Here is a 14,993-nt window from a genome sequence, read left to right on the forward strand (position 1 = left end):
AATTTAGTGTATTTCTGAAAATGACAGCCGTTGCTTGTAGAGAGAAAAAATAAATAAAAATCATAGCAACATTTCAATCTCTCTGAAAACAAAAGATAAAACTGAACAGCACAGTAAAAGTGATCAACTGACCAAAGAAAGTACCTTCCCCACCCAGGTGAGTTCAAACTCTGGATTTTATTCAAGTCAGTACATGTAGAAGCCTAGTAGCAAGGATGCGGTTCAAAGTTCACACTGAAATACCCCACCCCCGTCGCATTAACTACTCTGGTTATCGCCATGACTCGGAATCCTGACCTACAGCGCGCACACAGACACATACGCGTTGTTCTGTTGTACATTTTCAACACAGATCTTCAAATCTCCTCTTTCTCGTGGTTTGGCGAGAGAGAGAGAGAGAGAGAGAGAGAGAGAGAGAGAGAGCGAGAGAGAGAGAGCGAGAGAGAGAGAGAGAGAGAGAGAGAGGACGAACAGAGTCTACAGCGAGATAAATTCTTCCGGGGACTAAAGCTTATTCACGGCCTCTGGGGCACATGGGGCACATGGCGGCGACGATGAGGGTGAACACTGACCACCGTCTTCTCTCTTTACACGGAACAAAGAAAATGACGGGATGGATTCCTCCAGTCTACTCGCACACACACACACACACACACACGTTCAAAAAAGCTTAGAAATATACATTAGGAGAGATGTTAAGCATGGACACTTTCTAGAAAGGAGACAACAATATTTACAATATGATACATTCTGGGAGATCGGCATGGGGCTGAGCTCAAGAATTCGCTGCAACAGGAAAGAAAAACTCATCATTCAAAAATGAAACTTCTTTGGATGCCCCCATGCCTACTGTGAAGAAAAGAGTTGTATTTTTAGGACAGAACACTACAACCAAGCACACGCAGGACAGGACACTCATTCACACAAGCACTCAGGAGGACAGGACACAGGACACTCATTCACACAAGCACTCAGGAGGACAGGACACAGGACACTCATTCACACAAGCACGCAGGACAGGACACTCATTCACACAAGAACTCAGGACAGGACACTCATTCACACAAGCACGCAGGACAGGACACTCATTCACACAAGAACTCAGGACAGGACACTCATTCACACAAGCACTCAGGACAGGACACTGATTCACACAAGCACTCAGGACAGGACACTCAGTCACACAAGAACTCAGGACAGGACACTCATTCACACAAGCACTCAGGACAGGACACTCATTCACACAAGCACTCAGGACAGGACACTGATTCACACAAGCACTCAGGACAGGACACTCAGTCACACAAGCACTCAGGACAGGACACTGATTCACACAAGCACTCAGGACAGGACACTCAGTCACACAAGCACTCAGGACAGGACACTGATTCACACAAGCACTCAGGACAGGACACTCAGTCACACAAGCACACTCAGTGAAGAAAAGATCAGTTTGGAATCAAACCATTTCATTTCATCATTCGAACCGCTACAATCTCTGTAGCCCCTATCCCGCCCCTATCCCACCCCTTTCTCTCTCTCTCTCTCTCTCTCTCTCTCTCTTAGGAAATGTTTCACAGCACTCAGCAATCATAATGCAGGAGAAGTAAATTGAAAAATCAGCTAAAAGCAGGAAATCCACCTGTTGTTTCTTTTCTACTTGGGGACCATTTCCTCGCCTCCCTCCTATACGTTCACCTAGGGTTCTGACTTGTGGAAGAGCCAATGAAAACCTTATCTCCTGTGTATGATGAGGATGGAAGGGGGGGGGGGGGGGGGGGGGGGCAGATTTTAGGGTTGGTTACATAACACAACACAACACTCTGAACTGCATGACTGATACGCTGCTATTATACTGTACAGTCTAAGGACCGTCTGGGCTAGCTAGTTAGCATGAAGACATGATCAGCTATTTACAGAAGAGCTCGAGAGATTAGCTTGACTTCAGGTTTAAGGTTAACATAATGATTGTGAACTGGGTTCATACCAGCAGGACCAACACACTGTGTTGGGGTTTAGCTAGGCGTGTGTGGCTGGCGACTTCTCACTGGGCACGTCGTCAAGACGACCACTTCAGTAGCGCGGGGGTTGGAAGGGTCTCTTGGGTGCATGGAAGGGGCCGCCCCCGAACGGAGGACCAGGCCGCTTGCCCCCGCGAAAACCCCCGATGGGGAGGTTTCGGTTGAGGTGTGGAAGTGGGCCCCGGGTTTCCAGCAGGGGTCTCTGAGGGATGGGTAGGGGTCTCTGAGGGATGGGTACAGAAAGGATGGCGGGGCGGGGTTTGGGCAGGTTGAGAAGGGGCAGAGGGGGAGAGCGGCGGTGGGGGGTTTGGTTACGGGGCTGAGCTGGGGGGCTGGATGGGGGCCTCTGGAGAGGAGGGGCAGGGGACTGAGGCGGCGCCGGTGGGCGAGAGGACGGGCTCTCGCCTGAGGGAGAGGGAGGCGTAGGGGTTGATGGGGGAGTGGGGGAGGCGGAAGGAAGCGGGCGGCTTAGAGGCTCCTTCACTCTGCCCAGTAAGGGAGGAGGAGCACCAGGGGCGCCGGGGCGGTGCAGAGGGGGCGCATGACGCGGAGTGAAGGGCTCTTTAACGGTGCCAGGGCGAGGGAGTCTAGGGGGCTCCCCAAGTAGAGAGGTCATAAGGGGAGGGGGCGCTGCTCTGGGTCCCACTCCGACTGCCCCTCGCTCTAGCCCTTCAGGTCTAGCTGGCTGGGGAGGGGGATGGGGCCGGGGGCTGATGGGCACCAACACTCCACCCACCATGACTGCGGTGGGAGGGGCAGGGTAGCTGCGTACAGAGGGAGGGACCTGTGACATGGGTGGGGGAGGGGGGCGGGGGAGAGGAAGAGAGTTGAAGAAGGGGGAGGGAGGAGGGGGATGCTGGTGGGGATGCTGGTGGGGATGCTGGTGGAGATGTGATGGAGGGGGCGCCTGGTGGTTCTCCCCGCGGTACGGCATCTGGAACTGACCTGGGGGGGGAGCGTGGGCGTGGGCATGGGGATGAGGATGGGGATGAGGATGGGAATGAGGATGGGAATGAGGATGGGGATGAGGATGGGGATGAGGATGGGGGGGGAGTGGAGGAGGTTGGAGATGTGGGGGGAGGAGGTGCGGGGGAGGAGGAGGCGGAGGAGGCATGGTGGGAGTCATGTCGTCAGGCGGGGCATGAGGCGAGAGGGGTTGAGCTTCCATGTACTCCTCCTCTTCGTACCACATCGCTCCTCCCGGCCGACCGCCGGCCCCTCCCCCTCCCCCTTGCAGCATGTCACGACCAATCACACGGATGCTCTCCACCGTCTGGATGCGCTCTCCGGCGGGAGGGCAGCTGTAGCCCAGCGTCTGGATCGGTGCACCTTCGGTGCAGGGCGAAACCAGCGTCTCAATGCGGTGGTACTGGCCCTCCTCCCCACCCGGAGAACTCCCCACTCGTCCTTTCCCCCTGTCATCCTTCCTCCCGCTCATCCCTCCCTCCTCAGAGCCAGAGCTGGCCTTACGGGAGCCTGTCGACGTTTTCCTCTCTCCCGTGGCTCTGCCGTTTCCCGCCTTCTTCAACTGACTGTTCTGTCCATCTTTTTTCCCCTTCATGGAGGATTCCTCCTCCTTGGGTTTGGCGGAGCTCTTCTTCCCGGCTCCGTAACGAGACGAGGAGGACAGGAAGTCTCCGTCGGCGCTGCTGCTCCCCGTGGGCGTGATGACTGCGTCCCAGGGGTCGCTGCGGTAGGCTGTGGGCGAGAGGGTGCCGTGACCCACAGACGAGCCCGGAGGTTCTGCTTCGCCCTCCGGCGTGTCCATCATCTCGTCCTGGGTGGGGGTGCCCGCGGTCTCGTCCCTCACCGGGGTCCCCTCCACACCGTCTCCCCCGAGAGGACTGCCGTCGCCCAGGCCCAGGCTGAACGCCGGGTTCCCCTGCAGGAAACTGTTGATCTTGGACTCCAGACTCGGGAGGGCGGCGACGGAGGAGGGCGCCGAGGAACGAGATGAGGGGGGAGGAGGGGGAGACGATTCTCTCTCCTCCCGATCTCTGCTCCTCCCGGGCGTGTCCCGTTTGAGGCTGTTCCCCAGGGCGGGTTTGATTTTCTTGGGGGTGGTTGGCGTGAGAGGGGTGTTGGCTGCCGCCAGCGCCGCCTCAGGGGAGGCACGGGCAGGAGGGGCAGAGGAGGAGGCACGGGCAGGAGGGGCAGAGGAGGCGTTGGTGACACTCTGCAACAGAGAGGATAAACCTGGGGGGAGGGAGAGAGAGAAATAATGAGCGGGAGAGAGAGAGAGGAAGCGGGAGACAATTAAACCAGCAATGTGAAAATTAACTGACATTTGCCATCTGAAGACATGGACAACTGTATGCTTGTGTTGACTTGAGACTTACTTGGGACTCGAGGATTAAAGGGCACAAGTTATGTATCTTTTTAACAGGTTTCTCTGCAGAGAAAGTAATCTGAATAACATTTTTATTATACAATTTCCTCTTCTCTTGTATTGAATACACAATTTTCTGTGGATGTAGCAACACACATTTGTTATTCATTATTTCCTTCCTTGCCTGGCTACCCCACACCAAAAAAGCACAGCTAATAAAAAAATCGAATAAGAACTTGTAGTAATTGATTAATCAAATGAGACCTTGTAGTAATTGATTAACCTCTTAAGCCAAAGCGGTCCGGTATGAAATTGATATCACGGCATAAATCCATCTCTACAGAATGTATGAATTTATGTTGCGTAGAATCTTTTTTTTAAATGTAGCCAATAGTAAAGACCCTAACCCAGTCAAAACAGCAGTCAAAGTGTATATTTTCAGCACTACGTTTGTTTACCAATGATTTTAAGTGTTATTAGTGAAATATACGTTTATAGAAATCTCAGGGCACGAGTCGGAAAAAGGCGCTTATAGATGCAAGGATTTGGCACAACCTAACTTGAGTGTAGTCTTTTGAGAGAAGAGACCCAGGGCTTTCAAATAAAAAACAACTACACTTTCCAGCTCACTCCAGCCCATCAATCAACTGACTTCTAGCGTGACTTTTTTCTCTTATTTTTCAGGATCATATCACACAAACCTGAACGTTATTGCCATATAACAGAACAGTTAGTTTCTCTACCTTTCTGTGAACGTCTAGCAAAAAACGGCGTTGCAATCTGATGAAAAATGGCGGAGAAATTTACATTATAAAAAAGTAAATGTACTTACAGTAAATTTCATTCACGGTTTTTGCTGCACTGTCAGGGGCGCCTGGTGATACAAAATTCAGATTGAACTCTACCATTGGAAAAATCCATAGGTGTGTGACTTGGCAATAATAAGGTAATTTATAGGCCTGATATTCTATATTTATATTTCAAATAGCATGTGTCCGGATGGCAGAATTCAGTACTGTATCTACAAAACCTCCTGTTAATCATCTGCCCTTTATTAATTAGCTTAGATTTTTTGTACACGTGATCTCAATAAGGTGCTGAATGAGCTCAGTGGCAGTTTTTCATGTCTGGTCAATTTTCTTCTTCTTCTTGGCCCCTTAACTCCAAGTGGAGCATAGGCCATCGACGACTCTTCTCCATCCAGCACGGCTTTGGGCTGTCTTCTCCGCCTCTCCCCAGCTGGTACCACGTCTCTTCAGCTCTGCCTCAGTGTGCTGCCTCCAGCTGTTTTTGGGCCTTCCTCTCTTCCGCTTCCCCTGGGGGTTCCACGTCAGGGCCTGGCGTGTGATGGTAGCTGCTGGTTTACGCAAGGTGTGACCAATCCATCCCCACTTCCATCTCCGGCTCTCTACTGGGTCCTGGCTCCCTCTCTGCCACAGCGCCTTATTGCTGATTTTATCCGGCCATCTGATTCTGAAGATGCGCCTCAGACAGCTGTTTATGAATGTCTGGATCTTCTGCAACGTCCTTTTTGTCATTTGTCATTCAGGTATGGTGGTCGAGGTGTTAATCCTCATCAGTTTAGTCTTCTCCTGGTTTATCCTGAGGCCTGTTGCAAGGGATGTTGTTGATAGCTGGGTGGTCTTGTCCTGCATATGCTTATGGTTGTGTGCTTTTTGGCTCACTAGCCACTGTGGCTAGTGGTTTTCCAAAGTCACTAGCCACTCAGCATTTTCACCAGCCAAAAATCCCCACACTCACGCCCCCACCCAAAAAGTAATAAATATAGGTAATTGGACAATGTAACTGCAAGCATTTGTTTGGACATACGATTTTTATTTGAATAGAAACATCTAAAATAACATCTGAGAGGAACTTTGTGCTGGCAATAGTTTGTTTAAGTTTATTCCTTTCAGCCTCAGCAATGTAGAACATAAATTCCTTGGCTCCGTTTATGTTTCGGTATGTATTGCCAACATGCAAGCCTTTCTGCTCATCTACCCTGAAGAAAAAACAGTATGACTTAGCTATGTATTTTTCATATAACGTTAACACTGAGTGCATTTACATGCACACTATACGCCGATCATAACCCAACAATGGTAATAATGTGATTATTAAAATGGTCATGTGAAAATGGGCTCCAGACTAACTTTTTTTCACCAGAGAGAGAGAGAGCGAGAGCGAGAGAGATCTGGGGGCAGCTGTCCATGGTGCTGAATATTTGCGAGTGCTTATTTGTGCCAATAACAAACGACAAGCTTTTGGACTCGTCAATGCCATACATACGACAATCAATGCAGAACATGAACTTCTGCTTTGGATCATATCCTAGCCACTCGCGACCTGAGCGCCACTTTTCAATGAACAACCGTTTTTTTTTTGCCTCCTCTTGTACTTTGTTCGTGTTTTCGGTCTCGGCCTCTTGGTTCACCCGGTCTTTTCACACCCACAATATGCCGCCACATTGTAACGTTAGCCAACTGTCTGTAAAGTAAACTATGGATGCGTCGGTCGCACTAACCAGTTGAGCTATTAACGCTAACAGCGTTCGTTCAGCCGTCAGCTGTCACACACGGAGGCGACACAACGCGCACGATGGGGCGAAGTGGATGGGCCACTGAATGAGCACACTGTGCGCACCCAGTCCTTGTGGGAGTTGTAGTATTATGTAGTATCACCTGGATTGACTTAATTATTGCCGATGCCTTTTGTAGAGTACAATGTTTTTTTTTCATAGAAAAAAAGTCACCCGCCACTGGGGCGGGTAGAATGACGCAGTTACCCGCCACTGCCGAATTCTACCCGCATTTGGCGGGTGTTAATGCCAAGCCCTGGTTGTGCGACAGGAGGGCCAGATCGTCAGCAAAATACAGGTCATCGAGTTGTGCCCAGAGGGTCCACTGTATGCAGTTTTTCCTTCCTGTTGTGGTGGTCTTCATTATCCAGCTGATAAGGCCTAACAAAAATAATGGTTGGTTTCAGGTTGCCGACCGACCCTGCCGATTTAGGTGCGACCCAATATATTTTATGAGTTTTAAAAAAAAAATTATATATTAAAAAAAAAAAAAATCATTTTTTTTTTTTTTTTTTTTTTTTTTTTTAAGAATAAAGTTTCATAGAAATCTTAGTCAAACATTTAGTATTATGGATATTAAACATGCTGGCAGAGTACATGCATCCATGTTGTTGTGAACATTTTAACCCTTTCACTGCCACACGACAGCCGGTTAACCCTTTCACTGTGACAATACAGAAGGTTAGCCCTTTACTATCACACAACCGACGGCGATGCTCCATCATTAGCATCATTAGCTCCGCATCCGCGGAGCTAATGATGCTAATGATGGAGCATCGCCGTCGGTTGTGTGATAGTAAAGGGCTAACCTTCTGTCGTGTGGCAGTGAAAGGGTTAATTAAATAAAGAAATTCCCTATCCATAGTCGCCGTGGGAAAGAATAAAATAAAAAAAAATTAAAATAAATTCCCTACCTACCCATGGCCAAACTGACAACCAACCTGAAACCAACTATTATTTTTGTTAGGCCTGACAAGGAGAAAGAGGAAGGGGGACAGTAGACATCCCTGCCCAACTCCAGTCTGGACCTCAAAACGGTCTGACATTTGGCCGGCATGTACCTGCAGGACATTCCCTGGTAGGTGTTCTGGACCAGGGAGATCATCTTTTCAGGGACACCGTAGTGCCTCATTAGCTTCCACAGGGTCTCTGTCCACGCTATCAAATGCCTTTTAATAGTTGATGAAATTGATGTAGAGAGAGGAGTTCCATTCTATTGATTGTTCTACTATGATGCGTACATGGTGGCAATCTGATCAGTACAGGATCTATTACTCCGGAAGCCTGCCTGCTGGTCTCGAAGCAGGGGATCAACTGCTGTTTTCATTCTCTCCAGTAGAATTCTGTTCAGGACTTTGCCTGGTACAGAGGAGAGCATGATTCCCCTGTAGTTGTTACAGCTGGTGAAGTCTCCTTTTTTCGGAATTTTGATTATCGTTCCCTCCCTCCAGTTCTCCTGTACTTTCTCTTCCTCCCATACTTTGGTGAAGAGGCTGTGGAGCATGTCCGTGTCCGTGGTGGTTGTTAGGTCAGCCTTGATTGCCTCTGCTGGTAATCCATCCGGCCGTGCAGCTTTTCCTGTCTTCAATGCCTCTTTCTACTGGGTCAGGTTGATTCAGGACTTATTTGAAGTGTTCGGCCCATCTTCTCCGCTGGTCCTGAATGGTAGCAATTGGGTTTCCCTGTTTATCCTTCACTGGCTTGTCTGTCTGATGGAACTTGCCTGCTAGCTACCTGGTGATCATGTAGAGGTCCTTCATATTCCCCTGTGCTGCAGCTGTTTCTGCCTGTTGGGCCATGATGTCTATGTGGGCCCTTTTGTCCTTTCTAATACTTTCTTTTTGACCTCTTTGTTAACCTGTATACTCTTCCTGTGCCCTTCCCTTTGCTGCTCTAGTTTTGCTTGTGTTTATCTTCTCTTTCTTTCAGTTTCTGAAGTGTTTCAACAGTGGTATTTTCTCAACTGGTCAAGTATGGTGTTATTCACCGTCAAAGATGGAGAAAAAAAATATTAATAATAATTATATTCTCCTTTGGTTCATTACAATTTACTCAAGCCTAGTAACAGACACAATATTTCTGACACTGGGAATACATTCCCCGAGATCCATAGATGTCCCTAGATACCAAGAACATGCAAATGGGCCTTGTAGAAGTGGAGCAATCTTCCATTTACTTAGGTATGTATTTTTAGGCGGATTTTAAGGAAATATGGCTAGGGCTTAAGAGGTTAATCAAATAAGAACTAGTAAGAACTTGCCGCGGGGAACCGCGCTGTCAAACCGAGCCCACAGGTTCCAAACCTATTTCCATGGTAAACAGAGATTGTATATGAGGTTCTCAGAACTGCATTTGAGTAGCTCAGGAGGTAGTTCCAGGAACACTGGAGGCGGAGCTAGCAGCGCTCTCCATTGTGACTGGTCAAGAAATGTGTCGCCACATCCAAAAAGGTAGCTAGCTGGGGGTGAAAGTTCATCACTCCATTTTCCAAATCCGAGCGCAAAAGAAATATATGATAATAAATTAATTATAGGTACAACAAGAGGCTCTTCCATGTTTGCTTATTCCGCAAAGGTTCTGAAAGGTTCCTTTATAGAAAGTTCCTTGTGTTCCTTTGACAATTGAAGTAATCTACAAGTAAACTAGTGACCACTGCAGTCCCTGTCGTCTGCCGTCAACTCATCTCCTACCAACTTTCCTCCCAAGTGTTAGGCTCTTTATTCACTTCCATTCATTTTGGGGGCCAAGTCTAAATATAATACTTCTGAAGTATAAACAAACTACTGCTGCAAATATATATATATATATATAAAAAGATAATTCTGAGTCAAAGGTATGGGTTTGTTTTGGCATTTGATGCATCTTTACAGATTTATTTGAATCCCGTCAAGTTGTTGTAGGGTTGAGTGTGCCGTGTCCTGCATATAATATTGGGGAGTGGTTACCAAGGTTACCTGCTGCCTTGTCGGAGGAAAGTCTAAACATTCTGTGAGTAGCCGACAGTTGGTACTACACCTCAAGTGAGAAATAGTTTCTACATTAATAGCTCATATAAACAAGTAGCTTTGACTCAGAAAAATATATGACACAGAATAGGGATGAAACGGTTACCGGTTTTGAATGATAACCAGTCAAAACCCCTGATGGTTAATACTGGTTTATGTGTATGTACTGCATGCGAGTGTGTTTGTGTGTCTCACCAGATGTGGTTGTCTTAGACAGAGCATTGAGGATGCCTTCGCGTGTGATATCAACTCGCGACAGGATGCTGGCCAAGGCGGGGCTAGGCGGCACAGCTTTAGAGGCTGCTGATTGGCCAGAGGGGGTGGTTGGTGTTGAAGGGCTGGGTGCTGAGAAGCAGACAAACCAACATGGGAGGGGTCAAAGGTCAAAACCATGGCATGAAGAAGAATTACACACAGATTGACTTTCAGATTATAGTTCGATTTAGACAAAAAATTCAAAGAAATAACTTTAAGAGTGATGAGCTCTCAAAGTAAGGAAAATGCAATGACATAAATTACACACTTGCTGAGATGGTTAGAACCTCCTACTTCCCTACCTATATTAAAAGATCACATTTTAAGATATAAAAACTAAACAAAAAACAATAAAATAATTTTAATCTGGACACGTATACATTACACAGGTCAGCCATTTTGCTCGTATGTCATCCAGCTCAGGTTGGGATTAATCTCCAGTCTGTTTGCACCCCAGGGTCACTCACACGGCTGCCTTCAACCCCACCGGCTCACCTGAACTCTTCATGGCCGACGTTATGGAGCTGAGGATGGAGCTGATCTTTCCGAGGTCCACGTTTGCCAGGTTGACCCCCAGGGGGGTGGTTGGGCAGATGGGGGTGGAGGGGGTCCCTGGCGTAGCCGCTGCGCTGGTGGTGGTGGGGGTCTTAGGAGCTCTGGTGGGCGTGGCTGGAAGCGTGAGCTTTGACGACACCACCGGTAGCTTTGTTGGTTTGGAAACGGCAGAGGGCGTTTTGTCCTTCTTGTCGTCAGCTAGTGAAAACAAAGTGGCAAAATGAACCTTCAAATATACTAATGAATCGTTCATATATTAATCAAAATACTACATTGCCAGAAAAGAAAAATAGGGTTCTACAAAAAAAAATTATTAAATGAATCCAGTCATTTGCAAACTTCAGAAGAGAAACCTTTGTTATTTTCAACAGACCCTATTCTTCTATCACCTGGCATTATACAGATCGATTCTGAACAAAATCTTGCCAACTGAACTTCGAATGAATTAACTGCATTTGTCTGGGTGCTGCATAGGGATGGGCATTTTAAAGAAAAATCCAGATCGATTGATCGCATGCTATACTCGATTGATCGTGTATTACTCAAAAAAATAAATAGTTTTTTTTTTAACTTAATTTTGTTCATTCACGTATGTTTAAGGAAACCAACAAACAGTTATAATCTTACACATACATGTGAAACAAATATGTAAAAAAAGATTTTTTTTAAAATCATAAACATTATTAATAATTTAAGATCGATTTTTCTCATAGCTACGAGTAATCGATTACTCACGCCCATCCCTAGTGCTGCAGTAGGATGCACAAGTTCCAGCTGCAATTCTACCAACAAAATAACATGCAACAGACAAAGAAAATTGGGTTGGTTACTAGGGGTGGGTCCAGATCAATATATCGATCTATTATCAATTATTAGGGATGTCCGATATTATCGGCAGATATCGGCATTAAAATGTGATATCGGAAAATATCTGTATTGTTTTTTTTTTTTTACATTTCTATAACCTTTATTTACCCAGGCAAGCAAGTAAGAACAATTTCTGATTTTATTTATTGTCAAAAGTATGCATAATGTTGTGTTAATTCCACAACAAGAGATATGTAATGTTAATTACCTGAAATTATTCCATTTTTTGGGGGGGGAAACCCTGCATATATCGGTATCGGTTGATATCGGTATCGGAAATTAAGAGTTGGACAATATCGGTATAGGTAAAAATGCCAATATCGAGCATCCCTATCAATTATCAAATAGGATCGATGCAATGTAAAAAGATCGATTCATATTGCGATACTCCCCTGGTGAGCATATCCGCCCGGCCGCAACAACAATATCTCTGTGTGTGTTAGACAGCATGGCTTCAGAGTCCGCCTATTTTGCGACCTATTTTGTTTTTTCCCCACAACGGGTCAAATGCATGCTTTCCATCCTCGCCATAGCGTTGCGTTGTTAGCGTAAGCTAACTAAGCTAAGCTGATGGAGCCATAGAGAGAACAGCAGAGGTCCATTAGGGACTGGGAAGGAGTGCATTCTCGAGACAGCGCCACTACCAGGATCTGGCCGGTACTGCACCTTCGGACTCCCAATATGCCTTTTCCAGCCAACATACAGCTCTGTGACAGTGAATAGGATATTAACACTTTCAGTGCCCAGCAGGGGCCGCACATTTAGTGCTTGAATGCCCACCACCCACTTCAATGTTAGCATTAATATCGCCTAATCTATGTTTTAAATTATGGCTGTGTCTAATCTGCCCGTCGCTTATCAATGACTCATTTTCCAGTCAACATTGTCGAAGCGGATTGTTTTTTTATCGGTTAATTTCCGTTTTATAGCATTTTGAAAAGCCCTCGTTTTCAAGGGGGGAAAAAGAATCTGTGATAAACGCCCTGTACTGTAATATTCTAGAACGTTGTCATTTTTCGGCCTATTTATGAATCGTTTTCAAATAAACGCTAGATTATCGATAGTATATGTGTATGTATGCACGCTGGTGCCGCAAGCTGAAAATCGATTCTCTTAGTTCCTGATCGCTCGCACAGTCAAACAGCCATATCACATATAGGGGAAAAGCTTATATCTCCGTGAAAACAGGTCTGATAATCCTAAGACTGGTAAAATAGATTCCTTACCTGAGATCAGATGGTATCCAAATGGATTATTCCAATTCCTGATCGCCATTCCAAAAATCTATCCTTTTATTGATCCAACGCGTATACTGTAAAACACATATTACACGCTGTGCTGAGGGTCCACAATGAATCTGATCGGCTCCGGTTACATGCGTGAGAAGTAAAATGTGGATTCCGGAGTTTTTTTTTCTCATCCATTTTCATTGAGTCCAATCCAAAAGGGTGCATTACCATCTGGGAGACGATAGGGGGCGCTTTTTTCACATCTGAGCTCCTGGTGGGGCTGGTTTACCAACGGTAGACTCGGTGATGAAATATGAATTCAGATCGCTAATAAAAAAAATGTAACGAGAATTCTCGTGATGGGCATTCAAAGTGTTAATATTAAAAAAACGAACCAAAAACAGTGAACAGGAGGTCTATTTGTATTAAAAACAATAGATTGTTTTTCATTAAATGTCTGGAAGAGCTCAAAAATTAAAACGTCAAATGATATTTCCATTGCCTTTTTTTGTTGTCGATTTAAATGTTACCGATTGTGTTAAATGGGCTTATAATATCGTCTCATATCGATCGCAGGCACCTGAATCGAATCGTATCGTGGCAGACTTTGTGATATCGGAAAGTATCGTTGTCCAAAGAATCGATATCATAACGTATCGTGATGAAACTGGTGATTCCCACCCCTATTGGTTACAGAATACAAGGTGTCGGTCATCAAAGAAAAACATAGAATATGTCCTTTCAGAGTCATGCTGGAGTACGACTGAAATGCTGCTTCTAATTTTGGAAAATGTTCGACTGCTGCATCGTTGCGCGATTGGATCGCAGCCAGGAGAGCTGTGGTCAACTCCAGCAACGGCAGCAACTAAAAGGGTTTTGATGCCACTAACCCAGATTGTTGATGCTGGCCGTCTCCTCGTCAGACAGATCCATGTCCTCTGGGTCCCTGTTGTCTCTGGCCAGCTCTCCCTCGTCCATGGCACTGCCATCCAGCTCAGGGTCCAGCTGGGCGCTGCTGGCCTCTATCCCCAAGCCTTGGAAGGGAGAGTCAGAGCCAGTGGGGGAGGGGGCGTCCGCCGAAGGTGAGGGGACGGGGGAGTCCTCGGGTCCGGGGAGGGATGACTTCAGAGCATCCAGCTTCCTTTTGAGGCTGGCCACACGGTTGGCAAATGCATTGTACGCCTGGACAACAGGATAAGGAGAGAAATTTGGAACAGGAGCAAATTAATTATCCAACTATAAATGAAGGAATCTCTGTCCGTCTGTCACATATCCCGAGAACCGCTCATCCGATCGACTTCACACTTGGCACGTGTATTACTGAGGGAGTGCAGTGTTCAAGTGTGAAGTTGATCGAGTGAGCGGTTCTCAAGAACGCTGCAAGCAGCCAGACCACGGCTCTCTACCATAGCTCTCCACAACACTGCAAGCAGCCAGACCACGGCTCTCTACCACGGCTCTCCACAACGCTGCAAGCAGCCAGACCACGGCTCTCTACCACGGCTCTCCACAACGCTGCAAGCAGCCAGACCACGGCTCTCCACAACACTGCAAGCAGCCAGACCACGGCTCTCCACAACACTGCAAGCAGCCAGACCACGGCTCTCTACCACGGCTCTCCACAACGCTGCAAGCAGCCAGACCACGGCTCTCTACCACGGCTCTCCACAACGCTGCAAGCAGCCAGACCACGGCTCTCCACAACACTGCAAGCAGCCAGACCACGGCTCTCCACAACGCTGCAAGCAGCCAGACCACGGCTCTCCACAACGCTGCAAGCAGCCAGACCACGGCTCTCCACAACGCTGCAAGCAGCCAGACCACGGCTCTCCACAACGCTGCAAGCAGCCAGACCACGGCTCTCCACAACGCTGCAAGCAGCCAGACCACGGCTCTCCACAACGCTGCAAGCAGCACTTCCGAGCAGCCACACACTCCGAACAGGCACTAGTGTGATGAAAGTGGCGTGATTCAGTGTTTTTTCCACAATGTTGTTTTCTGTGATGGGTTAATTTACTGTCCAATGGCATTATGGGTTACTATCCACTTCCTTGATTCTCTCTCTCTCTCTCTCTCTCTCTCTCTCTCTGCATCCCCTTAACAATTGTATGTATTGAGCTGTACTGTACCCATTCTGCAATCTGTTAATAAACT

General features: G+C 47.1%; 1 protein-coding gene across 1 annotated transcript in view; it reads right to left on the reverse strand.

The window, feature by feature from the left end:
- Window positions 1–1,783: 1,783 nt before the first annotated feature.
- Window positions 1,784–14,993, reverse strand: part of rprd2b (regulation of nuclear pre-mRNA domain containing 2b) — a 156,581-nt gene continuing 143,371 nt past the window's right edge. Inside the window, exons 6-10 of the mRNA XM_084336757.1 lie at window positions 14,512–14,786; window positions 13,730–14,021; window positions 10,684–10,941; window positions 10,129–10,278; window positions 1,784–4,217 (exon numbers count right to left, since the gene is read on the reverse strand). Coding sequence (XP_084192883.1) covers window positions 2,074–4,217; window positions 10,129–10,278; window positions 10,684–10,941; window positions 13,730–14,021; window positions 14,512–14,786 — 3,119 coding nt within the window. The 3' untranslated portion in view covers window positions 1,784–2,073. The remainder of the gene's footprint in view (window positions 4,218–10,128; window positions 10,279–10,683; window positions 10,942–13,729; window positions 14,022–14,511; window positions 14,787–14,993) is intronic.

This window comes from Notolepis coatsorum (genome assembly GCF_963971535.1).
Source record: "Notolepis coatsorum genome assembly, chromosome: 19".
Classification (NCBI taxonomy): Eukaryota; Metazoa; Chordata; class Actinopteri; order Aulopiformes; family Paralepididae; genus Notolepis; species Notolepis coatsorum.